Source organism: Apteryx rowi, unplaced genomic scaffold (genome assembly GCF_003343035.1).
Source record: "Apteryx rowi isolate R43461 unplaced genomic scaffold, aptRow1 scaffold_793, whole genome shotgun sequence".
Taxonomy (NCBI): Eukaryota; Metazoa; Chordata; class Aves; order Apterygiformes; family Apterygidae; genus Apteryx; species Apteryx rowi.
In genome coordinates this window covers 199105-226255 of record NW_020451086.1, presented here as the reverse complement: position 1 = coordinate 226255, position 27151 = coordinate 199105, and the positions used below count along the sequence as shown (strand labels likewise).

At 40.4% G+C, this 27151-nt stretch overlaps 1 protein-coding gene across 1 annotated transcript in view; it reads left to right on the top strand.

The window, feature by feature from the left end:
- Positions 1-2098: 2098 nt before the first annotated feature.
- The window catches only part of STON2 (stonin 2), a 59486-nt gene continuing 34433 nt past the window's right edge, over positions 2099-27151 (top strand). The window contains exons 1-3 of the mRNA XM_026088886.1: positions 2099-2293; positions 2746-3000; positions 9787-9984. Coding sequence (XP_025944671.1) covers positions 2206-2293; positions 2746-3000; positions 9787-9984 — 541 coding nt within the window. The 5' untranslated portion in view covers positions 2099-2205. The remainder of the gene's footprint in view (positions 2294-2745; positions 3001-9786; positions 9985-27151) is intronic.

Genomic DNA, 27151 nt, shown 5'->3' with positions numbered 1-27151 from the left:
ATTGGTCCTATGGGGAAAGCAAAATATCAAGGTCATCCTCTTCCTCCCTCATATGGAGTCCCTGTGACCCTAAACATCTGATTATTCTTTTTCTGCTAGCTTGTCTCTGTGTTAAGCTTTGTCTGTAGTTGCTATTAATAGAGCCCATAATGGGTTCTCTGCAAGGCAAGCAAAGGTACCTGCCCACACGGCATGAATGCAGATGTCCTGCCATGGGAGCTGTGCTCAAGAGCAGCTGTTTCTCCAGCGTTAGGGAATTAGTGGTGTAAAGAGGAAAAGTGTATGCAGGGTGACTGGCTGTGGGATGGCAATAGGCTCTGGAAGAGCTGAACTGAGACGCAATCAATCTTCTTCTGGCAAATTGCACTCAACAGTCACAACAGTCTTCAGGAAATCATTTTCCCCTTGCAGGAAATTGTATATTTTATGTTAGATTCTGGTTGAAAAGGTCCAGTTTTCAGCTTGCAGGCAATTAACATGGATCTATGAATTCTCTCTGTCAGGTGTCAGGCTGTTTTGTGACATCCAGGCTTTTGAAGTTTTCAGCTCTTTCACACAGTTCTTATTTGCTGACTTGCCTTTAGTAGACTAATAACTTTGTGGATGTAAAGAGAATAATCATATCGGAGCTAGTTAATGATCTTCTGCTTCTTGCAGAAAATGCTTAAAGGGTAAATACTTTTAAATGTTGTTCTGCTCTGTGGAACTCGACGTTACCAATGTAGGGTAAAGAGATATCTCAGTAAAATATCTGTTCCTTTAAACCAACATGAAATTTCACCAGAAAAAACATTGAATTAGGTAAGAGGCAGTAGGCCAAGAGATGCCACTTATACATCATTAAAATAGCCAAGTCTGAGCTTGTTAGTATTTTCAAGTACTTAGATACCATGGCAACAATATTTCAGATAATTAGGGAGAGAATTCACACACTTCCCTAGGAGGAGGCAATAGTCTTGTGAGAGTTTTGAAGTAAGCTGTAAACCTGAGCCTACCCTGGATGCTCGTCAAAGGACAGTTTCTCTCCCCAGACCTGACCTTCCAAGTTATCAGCCAGCAATCAGACCCTTTTGCTAAATGTCCCACCGATTCTAGCAGATTCCCAGATCTATGTGAGATTCACCCTGTCAGAGTACATCCTAATTAAACTTGTCAGTTCTGTGAAAATGGTTGCTGGGCTACAGCAAAATCATGCTCAATTCCATACAAGATTTAAAGAAGGCACTGATTTTTAAAATTAAGATGTGAAATTCCATTCAAGCGGCAGAGCCACAGCTAGCTGACAGGGCATCTTTTGATACTTGGACTGCAATCTGAGTCCTGGACAACCCCATCCTTCAGGTATTGTTTTCTAGCTTATGATCCTGTACTTGGCATAAGGCTTCTCTCCATGTCTGCCTTCCTCACATGGACACGCTAATCTCACTAACCAATTTAATCAGGTTATTAACTTGCAACTTTTCTGTTTATACTCTGATTTTTTTTTTTCTGCATAGACAAGAGTGTTTTTGAAATGCACATCTTCGCTGGGGAGATTCAGAGCTTCCCACTAGTAAATTTGTATGATGCAAGTATTAGTCCCGCTTACCAAGTTCATTGTAATTTTGGATCTGGCTCTGTAAATTTTATTGATAATAAGAAATGCGGCTTATTGCTAGTTCTTGAGAGGGATCAGACATTGCAAGTAGCAAGAGGAATGAGGACATGATGACATGTTGGGAATTGGATTAAATTACATCATAATCAAAATTTGCTAGATTTGGGAGAATCCCCTCACAACCTCTTTTCCAGGGTTATGTGACACATGGATCTCTGAGTTAGGAATGAAACATTGTTTTCTGTGATTGATGAAAGCATCTGAAGGTCTTTAAACATCCTCATCTTAAAATAGTCATAGAGTTGCTCTAGTGCAGCCCTTCCCTGTACACAGGTAACGTTCCTCTCTCAAAGGTAGCAACATTTTGGCAGTACTGTACCTGTGGTAATCAAAGTGTTTTAATATTCTGTAATACTAGAATGGTGGCACTCATTTTTCCATTTAATTTTCTAAAAGATATGATTTAATCCTTTCTTATCTTAACAGCATTTGAAAAGAAAAGGCACAAAGGAGGTGTTTCCCTATACTGACTCATCTTCACTGCAGTGCTTTCCCATTCTGATTATTCCTCATAATCTCTAAGGGAAGATGAGGAGCCTTTTGCGAATATGACGTCTCTGACTGGTGTCATTGCTTCCCACCAATCTGAGTGGGTGTCCTTCAGTGATGACCTGCTCCTCCCTGTTAAACCACAAGGTAAGACATCTTTGATTTTTTTTTTTTTTTTGAATCTTTTAAAACTTACTTTATTTAAATTAGACCAAATACTGTCATATATTTAGCATCACAGAGCCTGCCTTCTTAGAGGAAGCAGTATGAACAGAGGTTGAATTATCTCCTGCTACCCTTGTGTAATAGGAGCATTTGGGCAAAAAAACGTAAAGCGCTACCCTTATTTGAAGTTTTTTTTAAAATAGGTCCATTATAGGCTTTGGTTCTCTACTTGCTTTTAAAGGGCAATGTCCAAAGGACCACAAAGGAAGTCTCACTTATTATCAAGTGCAAACCTAAGCCCACTGCTGGATTAAAATCTACATTAGGTGATGCAAAACTTTGCACCTACATTTAATGGCAAATTTTGAGACTTCAGCAAAAAATAAAAAGTAATGGCAATTGCTACCCGTCTCTCCATTCTGTCTTTATTTTAGGTAGCACTGAGGAGCCTCTGGAAAAATGTTTTTCCTCCTCAGACACCTCCTCAGAAGAGAACCATAATGTGGATGGAGAATTTCAGGACCTCACCCACAACGTTCTGAATGATGGAGCTGACAAGCCCAAGGCGGATTCTGCTGTGCTTGGGAACCATGTGTCTCCCAGAGGTGGTCTGTCGTCATCCATCAGTGCTTGGGTTCAGTTTGAAGATGCACCATGGACCAGTGCTCCACCAACCCATCCACAAGCAGGTGAGGCACATGCATGAGAAGGTCCATTCTAATAATGCAACAGAGTACAGTGAGGGCCTGGAAAACTTTTTCCTTGCTCTTTGATTTCCAAAGGTTGAATTTGGTTAGTTTGTATTGTATTTTAACACAGTTAATCTTATGAGAGTTTCAAAAAGGGTTCATAATTTAGTTCTGAGTTGAACAAACACTAGTCGGTGGATTGAACAGCAGTATAGACCCAATGTCTTTTCTTTTTGGAAAGAAAATGAAAGGGTTCTGTGATTCATTCAACCTATGTCTTGTGTCTTGAGACTGCCAACAGGTGCATTCATGGGGAAACAGTGTAGTGATGTTTTCAGTAGTGACACTTCTTATGTTCATGTATGAACAGTCATCTGAGAAATTCTGAGCCATTTTCATCTCTGCAACCTGGAACTGAAAGAATGGCGTTCACTATTTCCTTTGTGGTTGTTTCCTTTTTTAATTCATGTTAGTTCCCGTATTGCTTCTGGCAGAGTTCCACAACTTGGTAGTAGGCTGTGTTGGGAGAGAAGGTAGTCTTGTGGGGTTTCTTACTGTGTTACCGTTATGGGCTAAGTGTCTGTCTAGAGTGCTAATGCAGCTCTTGCTATTAAAGATTTCTGGTCTGAGTGCTATCCAAACAGAACCAGAGAACAAAACTGGGGAAACACTAGGAAAAACTCTACAGATTCCAATGCATTTCCAAGAGYTGCTGTGTTGATGATCCAGTGACTCAGCGCTCTGCAAAGCTAGCTTCCATCATGGGAAAGGAAATGAAAAAAATGTGTTTGCATGAAGTGATAGGACAGGTCCACAGCTACAATGTGCATGAATGGGAAAATATAGAAAAAAATGGTTGATGGAGGCCTTCTGTCTTTCAAGAATAGCTGAAGACTCTTACTACTTGGGCCAAGTCTGAGCTCCTAACAGGGGACATGAGGCTCTTGGAGACTGGGAACAAATTTCCACCAGAGAGCTCTGGTAGCATGAATCACTCTGGTATCTGTTCCGCACTCCACGTGCATATCAATACTAATACTGAAATTCTTAGTATGGCGGAAGCTCTGGTAGTGTTTGGTCAGTAGCTTGCTGGCAAAATAAATGGAAGAAAATGATATGACTTAGACGAAGAACTAGTATGCTAATTTCCATCAGTACTTTTTGCTGCCTATTGATGATATTAGTAGTTTGAGAATTACAAAGACAGCAGAAGCTGACCCTAACTCCAAGATTGCATGTGCTTTTGTTCCACTGTAAAAGTTCTTTCGGATTTACTTTAGATATGCATGCCAAGCCTTTGGGTTACATCTTCAGACTATGTTAGCAGATATGGTTATATGAGCTTCTAGCTTTTCTTTATGCACAGGGTTCATATGAAGTATTGAAAATTTCACTTGGGTTCATTTTTTTCAGCAAATGGTTTATTCACTGATAAGGGCAAATTTTGGTCATTTTGTTTCTTTTTGGATAGAATATGTTCATCTAACTCTTCCAGACGTGTCTCAAGTAAAGAAATTTTTTGTCCCTTCTCATAGGAGACTCTGGAAAAATTGCCCAAAGAGAAAGTATGTTTACTTTTTTATGTTTAAATTGAACTTCTTGTAATAATTTCATTTCATTACTTCTAGTTATTTAAAGTAGTTTAAAGAGTTACAGTTTTACTCTGCTTACTGAGTCTGTCTAAATACTCCCTGTAACATCAATAATACATCTATCAGAAAACTTGAGTTGGCAACTTTGGGTTGGGTTTTGGGGCTTTTTGTTTTTCTTCTGTTCTTTTTATGGGTGCTACAGTCTAGTCCGAATGAGACTGTGATTAGCACTTTGTGCAGAGGAAGGTGGGTGAATCTTGCAGCATAAATTTTTCTCTTAAGCTCTGCGTAAGACCACCTCATCTTTGTTTATTTGTTGGCTATTCTTCTTAGTTATAAATACTTACTGATCCTGGTGTCGAAGAGAGAAGGAATAGTACTCATAATTGTAAAATTGTAAACCTGAGGTGCTCTACCTCTCTACTAGTTAATTCCATGGTTAAGTAAAATAGTTTCTTGTGGAAATGATAAGGACAAGAGTTCCTGCTCTTATTCATAGAGGTTCATAGAGGCACATACTTTTTCAAATGGTGCTGTTGGTTGCTGTTACACCATATTTCATTACTAAGCTTTTGATCTCCTTGTTGATTGGAAAACATTAAGTGCACTTTCTTATTAAACAAGAAAATATGTATTTTTTGATGAAGCTAAATAAATCAAACATAACGAAATGGCTTTCATAAAACTCATTTCACAGTCTATTACTTCATTCCTTTTCTTAAAGGGCTGTGGCCCAGTCTCAATGGTCCATGCTCAGCAAAAGTAGTGCCTCTTGGTTTGTGTTCTTGCAGTCACACCAGGTTGCAGGCACAGCTCTTGGATATCCAAAATAAGTGATCAGAGAAGACTTTTCAAAAGCGCTAGTGTTTTAAGAAGGCATTGTTGCCCTGTAGGGGCAAGTGATCTATGAGTGAGGGGCAGAGTGATCTATGCCACTAGGGGGGGACATGGGGACATCCACACTCTGTAACTTCTGGCATCTGAGATTAATGGAGGAGGATGTTTCCTCTAGCAATCAGATCAGGAACCTTACTTTGTTGCTCTGTATAAGTCTTGCATGGGAGGCTGTTTCCCCTCTATTAGCTATATAACTAAGGAGACTTCTAAAATGCAGTGACGTAAATATCGCTTACTTTAGAAGACTTATTTGTGGGCTAACGCCATGCCTGTTCTGGAGATCATCTTATAAATGGCCAGAAAAAGTGCACCTGACAGCCTGTAAAGGGCAGGTCACAGAGCAGAGTGAATGACAGGGCTTTGTCTCTGGCTGTCTACCCTGGGGGGGTTTTGACAGCAAGAAGTAGGATAAACTTCAGCCTTGTTGTTTTCAATTAATTTGCAGGTCACATCTTTCCTCTATGGGCAACCACAAAGCCAGAGACTTTTCTATTACAACCTCCATACACTGACACGCTCTGTGGAAAGCCTGTGGTGACAGCATTATTCATTTGCAGTAGCAAACAGCCCTCATAAGAACAATAGCAAATAGCCAGTTACGGGGGCAGAGTAAAAATGCCAAGTATCAGCAGACACATTGGAGTGAAAAGGAGGGAAATATTTGAAATCTATTTTCTGTGTAGCTAGCTGTAAGGAGCAATGTCCTGAAGATTCAGCGCCCTGACCATGTTCCTGTCAGGGCTCCAACACTGTTAGGAAATCGTCTGTGTGTCCTTCCACACTGAAGCAGCTGCAGAGCTAACTAGGCAGTTACCCAGACTGATGGCCAGGCTGCCTGAAAACACATTTTGAAAATGGCTTTGCAGAATGGCATTTCCAGAATGTCTGAAGAACAGAGAGGACAGGCCCTAGGAGAGAGAAATGCTATCTTGTTCAGGCTTCAGGGCTACAGTATTTTTGCACAGATTCCCTGGAAGGTGAATCTCTTTCCCAAAATGATCACAATCTAAAAAATTAACACTTAACCACTACATGGGATTCATTTTTTTTATCCTGTAGGAAATATGTTTACAAGAAAAGCAAGTCTAATGCTGGGCCTTTGTTTTACTGGGGAAAGTGGAGACCTTATTGGAAGAGCAGAAATCAATGGGAGTGATAGCCAGGGACAGGGCTGAAAACATAGACAAAGTGTTCGGAAGGCAGGAAGAGAGGTTAAAGCATGAGGTGCAGAAATGAAAGACACACATTTTGAGCCTCATAGAAATTATCTTTATTCAGGACATTCTTGTAAACCCTTCATTCTACCAAATCCAGCCAGAGTAAATGCTAGCAAAAATCTTTCTTTCAAAATACTTCTGCTTTTCAGGTTCATCAGCAGATAACTGACAGCTGCTAAATGATGGGGATTTCTCCCTGGGAATCAATAACTCTTAAGCAAGGCCACAGATATATTTAGTCACAGAAATGATGCATTCTGATATCCTTTTCCCAATTCTCCTTTTGATGGAAAAAGAAGAAATATGATTTTTCTCATAGTTATTATCAGGCTAGCCTAAACTGATACTGCAAAAATGAAAAATGAGATTTTAGAATTGCCCAAATGTTCCTATCAGAAATGTTACACAATATGTAAATAATCGCAACCAAGAGGTGACATAACATTTACATTTGTTATACAATGGGCCTTCAGCTAGCAATCTCATATTCTACTGGTGTTAGCTGCAGTCTTGAATTCAATGAGGTATTCAGCAAAGCACCAAAATTAGAGCAAGGCAAAATCTATTACATCATCTGTTCCACCCCCCTCCTTCCCAAGAGCTTTGTCTAGTTTTCAATGGCTCAAGTAACTTGGACTCATACCATGTCCCTTGGGAGGCTATCCCACAGTAAGGCAAATCTCAATTTAACTGTTTTGTGCTGTTCTGTCTGAAAACAGGAAGTATATGCCACACAAGAAATCAGTAGTTGAAAACTTGACAAACTGTGGTGCTGTCCTAAAATCAGAAAAATCTAAAGTGCTATATGATAGGAAACAGTGCTGATGCTAACAAGGCCTATTGTAATTCAGTATAGGGATCAAGGAATAGGTCCCCAAAACACCAAAAAAGAATGAATGCTTAAAGATAAATCTGCATATTAAAAACCAATCCAAGGTGCCATGAACAAATGCATCAAGAAAACAAAATAAAATGCAAGTGGAGAGAAACATATTTTTTAGTTTGGGAAACAATGAGTTGATTTGCAGTATCTATGCATGCTACAGGATTTGCATTTTGGGGACAATTCTGGCGCTGCTCTTTCAACGCAAACAGATTTCTGAGAATTCCTGCAACTGAAAGGCCTTAACTTTGCATGTAGCAACAGTAGAGATTAAATTCTAAAATCCTAGGGAAAAACTACCTCATTTAGGAATTCTTTTGCCACAATTTTGAGAGGCTGGAGAGCAGCAGGAATATCTGAAGAATATCTGAATATTTATGCCTAAATATGTGCAGATGTTTACTTCAGCTTATCTTGTTTTTCAAGATTGGTGGTAGTTATTTGACATAGTATGAGAAAAAATACACTTTTACTAATTCTGAGTTTCAGTGTTGAGGAACCTAGAACATTGATTTACTATAGGGGACAAGTACAAAGCACACTTAGAAAAACTTGGCTCTTGCCACTGGTTCCTATGAGGAGCTCAGTTTTTAAGCTTGCCTTCTGTGTCCAAATAAAACATTCCATCTGTCAAAGCAATTTCAGGTGAAATTTTTAAGGCTGGCTTTTCAGATACCTAATGCCATGTTTAATGAAAGTGCTGAGGGAGAAACTGGCAGATTATAATCATATGCTTGTCATCATTTCTCTACAGGCATTATGTCTTTTACCAGACTAAGCACAACACAATGCAGAATTACTGGGGAGAAAGGTGGGGTTTTGGTCATGTCATTCTAATTCAACAACTGTCAACATACATAAGGGGGATAGCTCGCCTAACTTTCAGTCCCTCATTCTTAGGCATGACTCTACTTAAAAGCAGCTCAGTACATTGGCCACAGCTGTGCAAATATAAACAGATTAGTGTCTGCTTACCTGTAAATAAAATAAATTTACACTTCTGAACTGGCAAGGCAGGGAGCACTGTTTGCATGGTCCCTGTATGCATACAGCAAGGTAGGTATGTTTCCATAATGAGATGAAGGCCCATCACACTATTTCCATTAAGCTATGAGTAGATAGAGATAAATCCTCCTTAATATTAATTTGCCATTGTCTTCCAAAGTATCAGTCAATCTAACAAAAGCTGGATATGTATTATGTGCTGAGAAAAGAACCTCTGTATCACAGGTTATTCTGTAAATGCAAGATTTGGGATGCATTGAGATCTCTGTGGGTTTAGAAGATAAACACAGATGTACTAGTTTAAAAAACAGTTGTTATGCTGAGATTAAATTAGAATTGGTCTCTACCAATACACTGTTCCTTAATTCAGCAATTTTTTTTTACTACATCATTTTTTTTACTTCCTCACTAGAATCACTCATTACTCCTAACATTCAAATAATAATGTGGTCAAAGAGTATACAATAGAAATTCAGAAATGGATGTGTAAGATTGTTTTATCAGTTCTGGATGGTGGTTAGGCAGGAGTTGGTTTTTGGCACTTAAGTCTGGCCAGTGAGTAGAACAAGATTTTTGGCCTAAAGTGAGCAGAAATTTCATGCAATTTATTTAAATTGGGGTAATCTATGCTGCATCTGCACCAGTTCAGAAATAAAAGCCATTTTTAGTTCACATCAGTAGGTCATTTTCATTTTATTTTTATATTACTCCTGTGTTAAGCCTTCCTAAAATGACTACTACATTCAAGTGGCTGGCACAGATGGGGAATGCTTAATTAAATATAATAAAGCCACTTTATAAAAATCTATGATGATATAAGAACCCAACTGTGTTGCACAATAAAGATATTCAGATCTTGTTATTAGTGGCAGAAATATGGAATCTTCCTGCTCTGAAAAGCCTCAGCTTCTAAAATACTTGAGCAGCAGGAAAACTTATAGTTGTCAGCATCTGGGATCCAAGGCAGACAGTTGAATAGTTCTGATTCCATGCAGTGGAGGGTAAAAGTGGCAGTCACTAGTTAAATTACTGTATGCTTTTTTCTAAAATAACTGTTTTTGTGGATATGGAATCTGTTTGCAGAATCTCAGTACAATGACAGAGCATATCTTTAGAATAGTTGCAATCTTCCACTTCTGCAAGATTCCTCTGGTAAGTCCATCACTGATGCCTGTTTCTTTCCTGCATCCAGTGTCTCCATCAAAAGCACCCAGCTGGACTTCCCCCTCCTCTGACTCTTCTGAGAGACGAGCCCATGCCTCAGAGAGCAGCTGGACAACCAACTCAGAGGACACTAGCAGCCCAAGCATTGCTCCTTCCTACACAGATCTGCAGTCGATCAATACTGAGGACTTGACAAGTGGTGGAACATCTGCAGCAGATTCAGCTGGTAAGAGGGAAGGCTTCAAACTTCTGTCTGTCTTTTTGATAATAGTCAAACTCACTCATCTTGGGTCCAGAAACGAATTGATGGATTAGTGGGACAAAAACTTGGTTCTGGTCCAATTCCCTGGTAAGCACACCTGGTTTTAACACACCTATGATATTTGCAGACTCCCAAAGTAAGAGCAAATGCAACTGCATACCTATTGCTGGACTTAACTGAGTGAAATGCTGCAGTATTTCTCTTTTCTGTGTGCCACATTAGCTGAAGCTGATCTCAGAACTGATTCTCAGTATATTGTGGGAGAACTTGGCTGCCCATCCTGAACTTCTGGGCAGAAATGTTCTTAGCTCACCAATGTATTTGGCTGAGGCAGTTTCAGCTCTGCATGCTTCTCTCTGTTTCAGCAAGTGCCAAGCACACATCCAGTGCTGTGGATGCGCTCTTTCCACTCTACCTGCACTGTTACTGTAGAATAATACAGAGACAGTGTAGGAGATGGCAAAGGGTGGTTTAGTAGCAGATTTTTGATCCTTAAGGGTATTACCTGGCCTTGTAGAGATCCATTCATGCCAGATGGTGATGTGAGTGTGGAGGGATTTGTTCCATGGCATTGTAGCTCCCTGTGCTTTAGTTGTAGTCCAGAATTTCTGGAGCAGCAGAAGTAGAGCACAGTGGTGGAATCAGTGTCACCCAGAGCTGGGATGACCAGAGCACCTGCGTGACAAAGCAGACTTCCACAGCGCACAAGAAGAGCTCCTCCTTATCCTGCAGTGTCAGGATACAAAAAGAGAAACCAAGCCACTCCAGAAGCAAACACCCGAAGTACCTTGGAAGCTGCCTACCCCAGTCTGAGGAAGGTCAATGGCTAACCAAGTTGGTAATGAAAACTGATTTGCTGGTTCCATGATAGTGCAGACATATGAAGCAATTAATAATGTGTTTTGCTCTCAGATGATGAATGTAACAGTGTTTGTGAAATAAGAACTGTTTTGAGAAAATGGGCTTCCTAAGCCCCACTGATGTCATATGTGCCTTTCATGAGGAGCACCTCCATACATCAGTTGAAAAGGGTATTTGCCTGATGCTTCAGTGAGACTGGGTTGAACATCAGGATAGGTTCATAAACAGCAACATAGTAGGTTCTGACCAGGTACCTTAGGACAAAGGGTTTGAGAAGAAATGTTCACTTCTTTGGACAAGTAGAGATCTTTCTTCCTTCAAATAATACAGTTGTCACATGTCTGTCTGCCCRTTTTTATTTTAGAATACCTTGCTTGTCCTCTGTACCTCAGATTTGTGAAACCACTAGCAGCACAGACAAGATGGCATTGTCTACCAGTGGTTTGGATGCCAGTGTGAGCATCAATTCTGTTTTGATGAGCTGATGTCCATTAGGATAAAGCTTAAGAGTTTTCATCTGGATATTGCTGCTTTACTGATTTGATGCAGGCAGCCAGACTGTTGTCACTGGGAATCTGACTAGGTGAGCAAGGGAAATTAGGGATGCCCTGTGCATCTATATCTTTGCATCATTTAGGGAAATGAATGGCAAAAGTCATGCTGTATATTGGTGGCATACGTATGGGACCATTTGCTATATATGGCTAAAAGAGACGTTGATACTTTATTAAAAGCTTTGTATACAACCTTATTACTCTTCTTTCCCAGTCACAAACCAATATATTTCTTAGCCAAACATAGGTCAAAAAAATCATTCCAATCATTCCACTCACCTATAACTTTTAAAAAGTAAAAACAAAACAAAACAAAAAGCTAACATAGGCACGTCTGTGTCATTAGCTAAAACACAAGCTACACCGTGTCTTAGTGGTACTGGAACTGGAAGTAAGAAATATATTGAGTCTTCTTACCACCAGATGTGCGGTTTGCAGAAGGGCAGCATAAACAAAGAGCATCTATTTGTTCCAGTTCATGGGATGGCTCGCAGCCCACCCAGTCCCTGAATTGCCCATTGGCATCAGGCATGGTTCATGGAGGTGAGGAAGCTGAGGGCCTGGTGGCCATGCATCTGTTGTACAGTTCTGGCTACTTTTCTGTTGTTCACTCAGCCTTCATCCCATCCTCAGAGTGAACAAGTGAACAAAATGTGTGACCATTTTTTTTCTCTCTCTGCATATGCACCTTCTCTGCCCCTCTCCAGAAATTTGGTTATTCAAACCTGACTTGATTCAAACATTTAAAACTTTTTTCTTCCTTGTTGATTCACATTTCTCTTCTCAAAAGACTGGTTGCCTCAACCTCTAGGGGAGGTTGAAGGCTCCATCAAGACAATGAAATAGCATTTTTTTCCATGAAAGAAAGAGAGGAGTTCTCTCATGTTTGATGTCATGGCAAAGTCATAGGTTGATGTCGTCTTTGACTTAATTTGCTTTCATTTCATCTGTATACACTGGCCTGTTTACAAGCTCTCGTTAGCCAATATGTTGATTCCAAGGTCAAGCTTGATTTAAAAAAACAAAACCAAAAAAAACCAGATTCAATTTACTGCTAAAAATCAACAAAAACAAGAAATCAAATTTTAATTTGTTTGGTGATGGTAGAGAATCAGAATAAGACTAGCTCAGGTTTAATATTGTTTCATGCAAGAAAAAAATCTATGGACAATAAGAGTGAAAAATTCTGCTCAGTGGTTAAGCACTAGTTATTTTGGCCTCAGAGAATTTTTATTGCCTGAACAACACAGAAGAGAATCCAGGTGACCCTGTTCCAAAATCTCAAAAACTATCTTGAGTTTCTCCTGCACACACAATGCTTAAGCATCAACTGCTTGTCAAAGTTCAGGGCATGGGATTTTGTGCAGGAACAGATAAAAGCCCAATGTCAGTCTGAATGTAGACATACAGAGAGCTGGGTCCCAGCAATGAGAATCTACATCTTAATGTCCAAGGGTGTTTGGCTGTAAAGCAGGTAGAATTGGTTGGGAATCAACTTTCTCATAATTTACAAGATTTAAATGCAAAACAATTTCATGGGCTTGATCTTTATTTAGAGCACGTGTTTACATAAGATATGACCTTGGAAGATATCTGAGATAGATGGTAAAGACTAGAGCAATCCCAACCCCAGAGTTTACCTTCAATATATTGCAGAAAGCCTCCCAGCTGATGGAGTCAGGATAGGCTCAGTGATTTCCCTTGAAGGCAAGCGAGTTCCCAGCAGTGAAGATAAGTACTGCAGGAGTACTGCGAGAAGATGGTGACTGGCACTTTATTGCCTATGCTAGTTTCAACTCTGGCTCCAAGAGGCCTGTTATATTATCTTCATCTCCATCAGTATGAGGACCTAGTTCAGCCTGCAGTAGCTAGCTGATAAATTTGGATCAAGTGATAGCAGACTGCCCATGTAACATGGCCGTGCTTATATGGTTACAACAAGCACTTTACAACTCCCCACAGTTGTGGCTTCATGGTGCTTATGAAGCTGTATTGGGTGCTGGTAAGCGGCCCATTGTCTCAGAGCTTCCTACTACACGTTGCTGCATTGCTCAACTTGTATCAGTGAGCATGCAAAGAAGCAGGAGCTTTTGGCATTTGGGCTGCACTCTGCAAGATAAGTAATGCAGGACATCTCTGTTACTGATACAATAGAAATATTTATTTGTTCTGGAGCAAATGCCTTTCTCCATTATCAAAAAAGGCTGAATATCTACATGTGAGGGGAGCAAGGGAGAGACAATCTTTTAGTTAAGATTCCGGATCTGGAAGTACTGGGTTCTGTTCTGAGGTCTCACACAAATACCTCACAGCTAAATGTTTCGCATTAGCACAGTGGTTTCCCTTACATGGCTTGACTTAGATTTCTGTGTTTCAGTGTTCATCTCGAAAATAATTTATATTTATATATAAATTAAAAATTAAATAGAGACTATATATAATATACTAAATAAAATAATTATATTTGTGCATATATATAAAAATAAAATGCTGGTTAGCCTTGTAGACATAAATTCTCTGATATATTTTTGGTGCTTAGTAGTCAGTTCTGTTGTTTCTGTTCTGATTTGTTTCTTAGGAGAGCTGCTGCTACACAATGTTTGGTGTTGATAGTTCAATTCACTGACAAGTTGTACTGTTTGGCATTCACCTAATGCTTTGGGACTATTGGGATTATGAGGGAATCACTATGTTGTTATTTTCTAAAGACATCTGCATGTTTGGAGATAGAAGGTTGCATGTGTGACCCCTAACTGCTCAAAACCCAGAAAGTAAGTAAATAACAGAAAGAATTAACTTTCAGAATTTTGTTATTTTTGAAATAGATTGCATGGTTTGAGGAGGTTCTGATTCTTCATTTTTAAAACTTGGAGGTGACAATACTGACAAACTCAGCTCCAGCTGTTTCTTGAAGGCAATGGGGGCAAGTACTAACTTCAAACCTTTTTCCCTCCTCTATTCTGCAGTAATTCTTTTTCGAATACTGTTTATTGTGACTTTAGCCAGCTAGATACAGCATCCTGATATGATGATTGCAAGAATGATATTCTGTAGGTTTTAATCAAGAAACTTTAATCAAGAACAGTTTATACAGCTGTGCAATATGTTAGCACTGAATGTCAAAAACAGGCTACAGGCATGGTTACAAGCTCTGAAGATGTCCAACAGTAATTATCAGAGCAAGGGAAAAATAGCATATGCTGTTTTCCACCCCAGAAAAGGCTGCACTCCAGTTATAACTGTGTAACTACTAGCCAACTTGTTCAGGTGTCTAAGTCCCAATCACGGGAAAAGTTCTGTACGGGAGAGCCAGCGAAAGCCAGCTGGAGAAACTGCACGCAGGAACAGCTAATCCTGTGCTCAAGGGGGAGAGGATTTCTAGAATATGATGAGCAAAGAGTACCCAAAATGTGTTCTTACACAACTCCAATCTATAAGGGCCAAATTCTGTGCTGGAGGCAGTTCTCTTCTCCCTCACATCCCATACCAGCCACAGACTAGCAGTTCGGATGTTTTATACCCTTGAAGGATTGAGGGTGTTTTTTTCAAAGTTCTGTGGGCTTCAGATCACTTGATTTGCTTAAAGAGCTTTTACTTGAATAGTTTCAATCCCATGTTTTTTTCAAAACAAGACATTTCTAGCTTCTTGAAGAGTAATGCATATGTGGGGCAGAACTGGAAAGCTTGGTCTAGATAGTTCATAAGAGTAGGGAAGTTCTGATCCCAAGTCAGAACTGTGGATTTGGAAATTAGTTCTAACCTCCTCTTTAATACTTTTATGGATGCTTTAAAAAAATCTAAAATATCCCAATATCCTCTGCAGCAGTGTTGAATCCTCATCCCTTTTTGCACTGGGCGAGACTGTGGCTCACAGGCTGGCCATGTGTGATGTAGGACTAGTCTTTGCTTTACAGTCTGCTGGTGGTCTTGCTGGCTGAAGCAGGCTGAAGACTGTAGATATAAGTAGTGAACAAGCAAGAGAAATTGAGTCACTGTCTTCATTCTTCCTTATGGCAGGAAGTAAAGACATAAGAAATCTGTCAGGGGAGTGGGGGAATGTTAGAATGAGGAAAGAAAAGGTACAACAAAAAACAAAAGTTTATTTTGATCTGTTCAATAGAGAGAATTACTGAACAGGCTTGGTCTGCGGACAACTGATTCATAGACTTTAAGGTCAGAAGGGAGGACTATGATATTATCATCATCTAGACTGGCCTCCTGAATATCTCAGGCCAAAGAACCTCACCCAGTCATTTCTGCACCAAACCCATAACTTCAGTTTGAGATGTAGCATGTCCTTAGCGAATATCTCTGTAATATTTTTCTGATCAATGTCAGCTGTAGCAAAACTTGTCCCTCTTCAGCTGTCTCCAGCTACTCAAAATTCTAGGAGTTTTTAGCATGCAGCTCAATGGTTTTATTTTTAAAGACTGTCCTCATGTTACTGATAATAATTAAAGCAGAATTGAGGTCTCAGTGATCTCAGTTCAGCCCTGCCAGGTCTTGTGATCCCAGCTGGGGCTAGAGCTAGTTTCCTAAAGTCAAAAGGTTCAATATCTGCCTCATCTATGCCCTAGAAATTAACTCTGGTTACTTATCTTCTCCACATCCCTGCCTCCCAAGAAAGAATACTTAAAGAAGCTGCAGGAATATCAGATGCTTGCTTTCTCCACGGAAATGATGAGGAATTCTGGGATGCAGGAGGAGAGGATATAACATGGCTTCCATAGGAAGAGGGGAGTTAGAAGAAAGAGCTTGAGTTTACTCTTGCTAATTCCTACCAGGCTGGGTCTGATCCTGCTTACTCCTGTGAATTAGTCTAGTCTCCTTTGCTTCTCTACATCCCTGCAAATGCCAGGTCTAGGACAGGGAAAAGGCAAAGTGCAAGAAGATAAAGTGACAGCGTGGAAAAGCTGGGTCTTGTTTTCAGTATTGTGTAGGAATGTTTCAATTAAAAATGTTTTTCTTTTTWAAAAAAAGAAAAAAGTTACATATCTGGTCATTTTGCTATTAATGGAGTGTTTTCTTGCCTGCTTGTCATGGTAGAGTCAGTTCTGCTCTCATATGTGTCATTAACCTTGTACTGCAAACAGCTAAGGGAGCATCTCTTCATTTAGATGCTTGGAGTCGGAGTTTTTTCTCCATTGCTACTCTGAAGTGCAAACCACAGTGACTGTGGATTTGTAGCAGGATTATATATGGTGTTATAAAGCTGCTAAGTGCTGAGCCTACATGATGTCCTTTATGAATTTCACTCTTTCCACATCTATCCACTGATGTTTTTATGTAGTCAGAACAGCTGAAAGGAAAGTGAACAGAATTGCAGCCCCAGTCATGGGACCGAACTGCTGATCCCCTTTTATGTAGCCACTGTCCCAAGAGAATAGCTCTGGGTAGATGCTTTGTAATTTATCTCATGTCAGTGAGGTGAAGTAAGTAGTGTGAAGCTCTCCATCTGTGTTTGTAGTGCTGTGATTCCTCAGCCACTGTGTTTACATTGGCCCTGGTTGCTCTCTAATGCAGTGTGGAGAGCCACATGCCTATGTGATAAGCAGTACAAGTTCATTAGGAGGTTTTGCAGCTGGGCAGGACAGTTTGAAGCTTAACTGAAAATTGAATACCTATGTGCAGTGACTAACTGTAATTGCTGTGCTGAATGAAGAAAAACTAGGTTTGTTTGGATCACTTCTGCAGGATACCAAATTGCTTCTGAGCTTAATAAAGCTATTGGGAGTGAAGAACACCAAAGCATCTCCCAAAATCAAGCTCTTTGGCACCATATGGAACTGGAAAACATAAGTGGCAATCTTCAACAGCGTTATTTTGCCTTTTGCATTCTGTTCCTGGCAGCATGCAGTGGTACCACTGGCAGGAGGCAAAAATGGTACTATCACAATACAGCAATCGTGCAGCACTATTCCAGATTCATGCCGCACTGAGACCTAACTGGTCCCCTGTGGAGCTGTCTGCACCATATGGAACCTGATTCTGCAGTGCTCAAACAATATCTGGATTCGCAATACAGAGAAATTAGCCAGCAGAGAACTTACATTTTCACTGTAAATTCTGAATGGCAGAGAAATAAACAAGATGTCAGCAGCAGTACTGGTTAACTGGAGCTGTAAATCATTTCATGTGCTCTTAATTAGAGATATACTATCCCAATTCTGTGTGGAATTTCCTGTCAGAATAATTGGGGTTGAATAGAACTGGCAGTATAAAACAGCAGGTAAAAACACTGGCAGAGGCGTACGGCAAATAAGAATGAGAAATTTCAACAAATAGTGTTGGAGCACAGATGTGACATGAATCCTGCAGAATGAGTTTGTTCAGTTGTTATTAGAAGCAGTTTGGTTTTAATTATACTTACATTTGCTAGCTGTGAGACTGAAATCCTCTACTTAATCTCAGACTAGATGTAAACTGGGATTTACATTTTGACTGTGCTTGTTGCACAAGAATAAGAGGAGATTTCAGGCTACTTTGTTCATTCTGAGCTTGCTAACTAAGAGTGAGAATTGTCCTGGATTTTGTGACATGGATGCCTGTCCACTGAAATAAGATACCTCAGTTTACTTAATATAAACTACCTAATGGTATTGCACTACATCTCTTGGAGACGGATTTGAATTAATCACTTAAGATTCAATTTTTAAAATCTCAGGGGCCAGATTTTCAAGTGCTCAACACCTAAAGTGAAGGATTGCAGATCAGAGTTTGGTGCCTGAAATTACTTCCAAAATGCTCAGGTCCTAGCTATTCCTATTATGGCATGGCAAAATTTTCAAATAGCTGCAGCTTAATGTGCTCCTTTCAAAATCTAACCATTTAGTTTAGTGCCTAAAATGAGAGTAAAAATCCTTTCAACATATATCCTGCACTTTGTGTTTTCATGCACATTACAGGCTTTGTAAAAGTTGCACCCTTTAAGTGCAGACTTAAGTCACCAGTTTATTGAAGCTGGTGTATCTTCACATGTAAACATTTAAAGAGAGCTTTCAACATGACTCGCTTAAGATCATAGATATTAGATAGAAGATATTTCCCAGGACATCAGAGTAAATTTATTCATGACCATTTCTTATCCACTTGTCCCTGTGCCAGTATTCTCTTTTAAACAGCTTTTTGCCTTGTCTAGTATAAATCCTTTAATGTATTTATACAGTGTAATTATATTCCCCTCTCAGCTTTCATTTTGCTAAACTGAACAAGACAAGCTCTTTTGTATTTTCTTGTAAGACAGGTTCTCCGTTTTCCTCCTCACCCTAGCAAGCCCTTCTCTGCTTGTGCTCCAGTTTGAATTAATCTTTCTTGGATGAGGTGACCAAAACTGTACCCAGACTGAGGTCTCACCATAGCCTCATACCAAGATGCTACTATTTCCCTATCTTCTGGAATTCTCTCCCTGATAACATCCCAAGATCTCATTTCCTTTTGTGCTAGTGTATCAGTACCTTTTCACTATATTCACTAGATTTTTTCACTATATTTTCACTATACACAGTTTTCCAGGTAGTCTGGCCCGGTATTGGCTTTACTGAGCTTTTATCTTCAATAAGAGTTCTTGCTGTAGAGGATAGTTAAATGGAGAGAGTGACAAAATAAGTCAGCTCTGTAACTCAAACAAAAATATCTTTAGTTTCAGTGACTTAAATGACATTAGACCATGGAAGAATTTTATCTGTAGATGTATATGGATGTGTGAAGGATATATGAATTGGCTAAACCAGCTTTGAAAAGCAAAATATTAGGGCATTAGGAATCCCTGTCTGTCAGGTTTATATGCTGATTAGTACATGCACAACTAAACTAACATTTGGGAGACAAGGGAAGAAATGTATTTTCACCATTTGTATTAGTGCATTGTCTCAACTGTATTATTGTATACTGTGCACTATGGTCGGGAATATTTTTTTACACCTGCTTTTACTTTAACTGATACACCCAAAGAGCTGGCTCTACACATAAATTTAGTTTCACAGCGTGAGTGGAGTTGGTTGCAGGGGGGTACGAAACACTGAAAGAAGAGCAGAAGGTGGGACAGTGGGGTCGGGAGGCTAATGTTGAGGAGGAAGGGCTGAGTGAGGATGAGGGGTTTCATGCTCCAGGGAGCTGTGGTTGTGTTCAGGACTCTTGCTCTTCATTCTTCCTCCACATGTCTTCCCCTCCATGCCTGAGGGTGCAGGACCCATATCGCCTGCCTCCGCAGTGTTGTGGAGAGGGGAGAGGCAAGGCCAAGAAGAGCAGGAGCTCCAGGCTTTCTGGGGCTCCTGCTGTTTGGGGTGTGGGAGCTGCTGCTAGCAGGAGAAACTGCCTGCACCCTTGGCAGGACTCAGGCCAGGAGCAGAGGACTCTTTGAGGTGGGAATCAGCTGTTTGAGCAAATGGTCTCCTATTTCCTGGCAGAGGGTAGCCAGCAATCTGCCACACCTGGAAGATCAGTACCTTGGGCTGCCATTTACTTTTGCTTTTAGCTGACATACACAAACATGCACACTGGCACTGGAAAGAGACATAACTCACTACTAAGACAGTGAGATATTAGCCTCTGTGGTGCAGTTGCCTGCGGGAATCTCCTGGCTGATTGAAATCTCTGTGTGGATAATGCTTGAGTAGGTAGGTGCCTGTATAGGCGCCTTTAGGCTCCAGCCCTAAGATTTGTTGATCGTTTTCACAAACACAGTAATGGAATGGTGATTACAAAGTGCACTATTTCCTGAAACACCCTAAGGCAGATATTGGACCAATGGAATAATTTAATGTATGAGCAGCATAAAAGCAGATAAGCTAACACTTAGGTGTCTTTGACGCTCCATGCCAAATATGGAATAGAGTGTAGGACAAGAGGAGGTCAGTGGTTACTAACAAAGGGTAACTCACAATATAAAACAGACATGTGGAGGTAGATGTTCTATCCCAGTAGATGTTTTGATTATTATCTGAAATACAGATAATATTTAAGCTTAGACTTGCCACTTTCTCAGGTTCCAGGTTATGATAAAATGAACTTTTTAAAATCTTGGTCTTCTGTCTCACTACATAAAGAGGATGGCTCTTCACAGAAACTTTGACAGGGCTAGAGGGAACAGGGTAGGTCTAAGTCTGGATTCATACTGATCTGGTAGATCTGTGAGTCTTTTGAAAAGATGGGGGATCTGCTATACTGTCATTAATTGCATAGGTCTGATAGTAGTCAAAATAACAATCTCTACCTGTACAACTCTGTACATGAAGAACAGGTGTCTAGCACTGGCAGGTGACAACCTTATTTAGTCCATTTCCTGTATCCTTTTTTTTTCTCTTTTTTGAGAATATCCCCAATCTGAAATAAGTCCTCTTTTTTGGGAACTTATTTGGTTGCATAATAGTGAGCATGGTGGTTGAGATGTACATATTTTTACTAGATATATATGGTATGAAGAAAGAGTGTCAGTTTTGAATGAAGCAAAATAAGTTCATGTTCTTGCATAAGCACCAATGATATTCTTGATTCTCTTCCTAAAACATTCAGCCCTGTCCTTCTCCTGAGAAGCCCAACAGTAATGTTCATTCAGTGCAAAAAGCACAGGGATTTCATTGTGGTTGTGCTTGTTATACTCTGCCTCCACCTATTTGTCATGCATTTGTGTGCTTTGTGTTAGGCACGAATCTTCAGGAGGGATCTGACCCAAAACCGAGTGCATGCCAGGGCACAGGGTGCAAAGGGTGTTGCAGGCACATGGACCAGCCAGCAGAGCAGACAACTGGAGGGTGTTAGTTTATTTGACACGCCAGCCAGCATACCAGCTTCATTGCTTCACTGCACTTCAGGGCAGCAGCGCTCTGTCGCCAGCACAGTGAGCTGGCTCTGAAAGTGGGACATGAGGTTCCCCCAGGATGCTTTGCTGTACGTCCTTAGTGGCTGGCCCTTCGCTAATCAGGCAGAATTAGCATCTGGGTGGGAAAGTTTCTACAAAAGAAGTAGGGGGGCATTACTGCAGGCTTTGCTTTCGTGAGTCCATCACTCCTCCTCCCCCTGGATTGATTTGTTTGTTCAGGCTTCGTTGCCTCCAGCAACACATTATTAGTGTGAACTATGGTGTATCCTGGGAGACCTGCAGGATTCCCTGCAAACCTTTTGAATCCTTAGTCTCCAAGGAGGGTGAGACAGAAAGGCATTTCACTCTGTTGATGCAGTTGCATGTACATTGTTCTTGCTTTTTGAATGCTGGTATGTCTCCTCAGCAGATGCTGTAGCTGCATCCACAGTCCTCATCATCTTGCTTCTTCTTCCCAGTCAGTGGAATATCCTTTTTTTAAGAGGGGCTAATACCACTTGGTAGAGTCACAAAGCTACACTGCATTAAAAGGTCTATTTGAAACCAGATAGTCTACTATGCTTAGCTGAGAAAGTTTCAGCAGAACTGCAGACTTGCTATCTCTGCGCACACACAGGTCAGTCCTTGCTGATCGCAGACTTTAGGCTTTCTGAATGTCTGGCCTTCAGGTAAATATGGCTTGTGTCATTCAGGAACAACTTTCTGCTTGGTTTAGCGTGGCTACAAAAGTGGCAAAGACACAATGGCATGGATTAGCAACATGGGTACATACCCAGGGCTCTGATGAGATCATACACCTCTGCTAAAACCAGTGGCACTGCACCTTCCTGACAGAGATTACCTGAATTATATGAACAAGTATTATGTGAGCCACCCAATGCTGTGGTCATACCCTGTAGGTACACTTTCTATCTCTGTTCCATTTGAAGTTACAGGACTCGGAATGTTTTTCCTCAGAAATCTGCTTGCTTCAGCTTCTTTGGCTGTTTTGTGTCCCTGACTTGCAGGGACCAGCCTATTGTCACAGCATATGAAAACATTGTGAAAAGTGTTTTGATTTCCTGATTAGAATCACATATGTGTCTGGAGACAGACAGTGTCAGATGGATTGAACTCCCATAAAGGAGTTCAAGGTATGTTAGCTAAGACAGGTCAGTGCTCTAATAATTAAGGCATCAACACCAGATGGCATCTCAATAACAGAGCAGAGTCAGATATAAGGCTTGTTAGTGTTCCCCATTAAAATGTTGCTGGTGATAGCAGAGGACTATTGGGAGGGCAAGAAGACTAGGACAATGTCACTTAAACATGTTCTTCTTTGACCAGGTAGTCCAGTTAGCAAGAGACTTGCATGCTGAAGAGTCATGCAACTTCTTCTGTGTATTCAATTTAAGGCTCTGTGAATAGCAAGCCAGTTTCTCAGTGAAGGGTACTGAATGCAGACCCATGTACATGCTCACTGCTGTACCTCCTGCCCCACAGGGAGCCTTGTACCCTCATCAGCCAAGCTGCTGTGGGGAGCTGCCTCTTGTCCGCAGCTGAGCTTTGGGCTTAGCCCTCCAACCCCCTGCCATGCTGCTCTCTGCCGCTCAGGGCATTGGGGTGTGCTGGGGCAAAAGGGTTAGCTGTGCTGTGCTGAGATTGACAGTCCAGCTGCATCCACAGAACAAAACCAGTTTGTCTCGCGTGTCTGAACAACCCAAAGGCTGAACTAATGGAGCAAACAGGTGTGAAGGGAGAGATGGGGAGGGGAGAGGGTTTTTGCCAGTCGCTCCTTGTCTGCTGGATAAAAGGGAGATCAGGTCGGTAGGAATCAACACATCCCTCATCAAGTGGCAGGGAGAGGGAAGGCACTTGAGATTAACCCTTTACTTCCTGAGGGCTCGCTTCAAAAGAGATCCCCAGTCAAATAGCCTGTGACCCTGTCCCAGCAGGCTTGCCGCTTTGTACTGTATGTTCCAGCCCATCCACTCCTTTACAGAAAAGTTTCAAAGTGATTCCTGAGTCTCCTGGCTCCCAGTACTTTCTGAAGAGAAGGAGCAGCTAGTAAAGGCTTCCCAGTCAAAGACAGTTCTGTTTCAGGTACAATAACTGTAAATGATACTGCCTCCTTACGTGTTCTTGCCATTTTAAGGAGAAAAAGCTATTTTTACTTGCTTATCATTGTACACTTTCAAAAAGATCTTGTGTTTTATCTCAGAGGTGACTCCTTTTCAGGATGCAGTATATACTTCAGTTCAAGTTTGTATAATGTTTTGGGATCCTTTTGGTTGGAAGCTGCTTTATTCTATATAGGTAAGATCATAAGTGAGGTCATTCTTTTCCTCCAGAATTGCCAGCTTTACACAGTTACTAGATTTTACTAAAGCACTCAAATACATTGTCCAAACAGCCCAGCAGCCTGTCTGTATGAGCTGCACTGAAACACCATGTTACCAAAGCTGGATAAAACTTTTAGCAGTGGACTTTTCCTGGAGTTTTAGTGTTGTCCAGGAGGTTTTCTTTTCCTGTGTTACATGACTTTTATGCACCTATGATGCAGAAATATCCTGGGCAGAGATAAAACTTACCCTTCAATTGTTGAAGCCTTTTATGTCTATGACCTAGCTCTAAGAATTGCTATTTTGACCACACGGATCCTTTTGCCTCCCCTTACCTCAGGTTTTTCTCTCTTCCTTTCTGTTTTTCCTCTTCTGGGTGCTCCTTTTCAGTTTAGAATAACTTAGTGCTCAAGAAGTGTAATGCAGGGCACTCAGCCCTTTCCTAGCAGGTAAACCTGCTGCACCTTGCCTTCTGTCAGTGTAGGTAAAATGGGTAAAGGTACCGTCCTTGCCCTTTGCTTGCAGAAGACTCCTAAACATGCAGAAGACTTCCCTCATATTCAACTTAAGAACTTAAAAATCTTCCATTCATTGATTTGATAATTAGAGTGGCACTGTTGCAAAGTAATGAAGTAATGGTGTTCTTGGAGAAAATACATACTGCTTCTAGTAGTTGCTAATGCTATACTGAAATGCCTTACAGTGCCATTTAAACTTCATCTGTGATGATTTTTGTGCCTTATAGAAATCTGAAACTGCAGTGTTTTTCCAGTCATTTTCACTTTCTGGTGTATATGCTCTAGGACTCTGACTCTTGTATCTGGATTTCTCCTGTTGCATACAAAAAGCATGTTATCTTTCAGATTCAATTTTTTGGAAGTTTCACTTTCATTTTTAAAAACTCATTAAATCAATTCCACTAAAAGAAATTTTTATTTCCTATACTCTAATACCATGATTCCAATCCCACTTAAAGTCAGTGGGACTTGTTTTGGAGGCAACTGAGACAATCATCACACTTTAAAGTGTAATCACCTAGAGTGCTCAATGCAACCTGCAAAAGAGCTACATAATACAGGCAAGTTTGCTGGAGTTGCATGAAAACTGTCACATAACCAAAATTAAAGTGTAAAATAAGTTATTGTGTCATTTTTAATTTGCATAGTAATCATTGGGAGGTAAATATTCCTTACTGTTTTGACTCAAAGATTTAAGAACATAACACTTCTTTTACATTCCTGAGGTTTTTGTTTTAAAAGCCTTCAACTTAGAAAATCATAGCTCTGTTTGGAAAATGCTATTTTCCATATATCTCTATATAAATGGAGTTGGTTTTGTGTTGTGTTTAGCTAATTGAGTCAGTTTCCATATTGTCTATGTGCAACCAAAAAGAAAACCATTTTAAGAGAAAAACATGATGGTGGATATACAAAAATGTTTAGGAAGATCTCTAGGCTATGTGTCAAATCTGCCAGTATAGTTTATTTTAAAGTAATTTCAAGTTAACATCTGTACAAAATGGTCGACATGGAGGTTAATGTTTACATGGCAATTCTGATGAAGGAGAAAAAATAACTGCTAGAATCATTAAGGCAATTACTGGGGACACAGATGGCACACATTATGTTCCTTACTGTCTCACTGTCCTCTGTGATGATTGGCAGAACTGATGATAATTCTCTTTATTACAAGCACTATAAAGATAAGGTCATTTTTAATTTCTGTGATGGTGGGAACAGCGAAGACCCTCAAACATAATGTTCTCCTCTATGGTTTCTCCAGCAGAATTTTGAATACAAAGATTGCCTTTAACAATTGCATGCTGATTTTCTCAGCCTCTTGATATATTTAATAATTTGGCTATGAATTTTAAAGAGCATCAAATGGAGCAGAGATTAGAAATTACCACCCTTTGTGTCCTCTTGAAAGCAAACCAGTCTCTCCTTCTCAGACACTGCTGAGTTCTCTGCTAATAAGGCTGACTGAGCAAGTCTTATTAAACTTCATGTTGCGAGGTTGGAGAATTTATTTGGTTCCATCCTCCATTCAGACCATGACCTGGACAAATCAACCGTAATGCCTCAGATTTGAAAAGCTTTTGTTTGGCTTCTCGCATTCTTAACACAATTAGTAGCTCTGCAGCTTGTCTCCTTGGGCAAGGTAGGGTCACAGGGTCTCTTGGTGAAACTACTGCTCTTAAAGTAACTCACTTGGAGGATCCCTCAAATGATTCAGTAGCATATGAATTTAGCTGTGTAATTCCCAATCCCCTGAAAATGAATGGCAGACAAGGATACAGCCAGTTGCATCCAATTGTCACAATCACTCTGTGCTTTCCATGTCTTCAACCTGCTAGAAGACAAGGAGACATAACAGGCCAAAATCTCCTTTAATTGGTGTAAAGAAATTTAGTTTTGCACTACATCTCTCACTAGGGTGACTGAGGCTTGTCCCCACTTCCATACACTGTGGACCTCTTTTTCAATCAGGAATAAATTACAAGGATGCGATTTCTGTGTGTCATTGCAGACTACATACAAATCCGATTGATTAAAAATCATCTTCCACTTGAAATTAAAGTTACTACCAATAATACCAAACAAAACAGCTTTTTGTAATAGTCATTAAAGCCTTAGGAGTTGTTTCACAAATATGTAATTCCTTGAGCATGTTGGAGTTTGCTTTGCTCCAGAAGAATGAAAGGCCAAAGTTTTAAATTGTATTTCTTCATCATAAATCCTGAGGATGATGCATTTACTTTGGCACTAGTTTCACTGCTCCTTGAAATTAGGTCTCTGTTCCTTTCAATATTACTGCACTAGGGGGAATGGTATGATTTCCATTTATTACGGTCAGGAGTTAAGATTTCAGATTTCTTCCCCCAGGCACTGACTTGTGTAGCATTGAGGCCTTTGCCTTTTCTGTGCCTTAGAGTCATAAGGCAATGAAAGCAAGCAGCAGGTAAGCCAGGGCTCTGTGTATGTGTGTATGTGTATATATAGCTATATATACATTTCTATGTATGCGTGTCTATATATATGTATGTGTGTGTGTATTTATGTATGCCGTCGTTTAATTTTAGATTCTTGCATGACACAAAATCTAAGTAGTATTTGCTGTTGGAAGGAAAGGGCAAGCATCAGACAAACCCAACAGAATGGTTACGGAAACAAGCATTTCTTAACAGCACTAGAAATGGTTGCCTTCCTTTCTTGGCACTCTCTCTGCTCACTTTTGTGCCTCCATATACATGCAGATCTAAGTCCCTTAATCTGAAGCACTGATTGCAGCAGCAGGCTCACGGTTTGCTGTTAGGTCATCCAACCAGTTTGTAAGGAAAAGAATATTTTAGACTCTCCTCAGCCAACCTCATCTTTAAGGAGGAGAGAGCTCCAGTCTGCAACTAAGAGTCAGAGAAAGGCTTGATTACACGATAGGAGAGACATATCTGAAGAGATCCATTCTAAGCACAGGAATCACAGAATCACAGAATGTTTGAGGTTGGAAGGGACCTCTGGAGATCATCTAGTCCAACCCCCCTGCTCAAGCAGGGTCACCTAGAGCACATTGCACAGGAT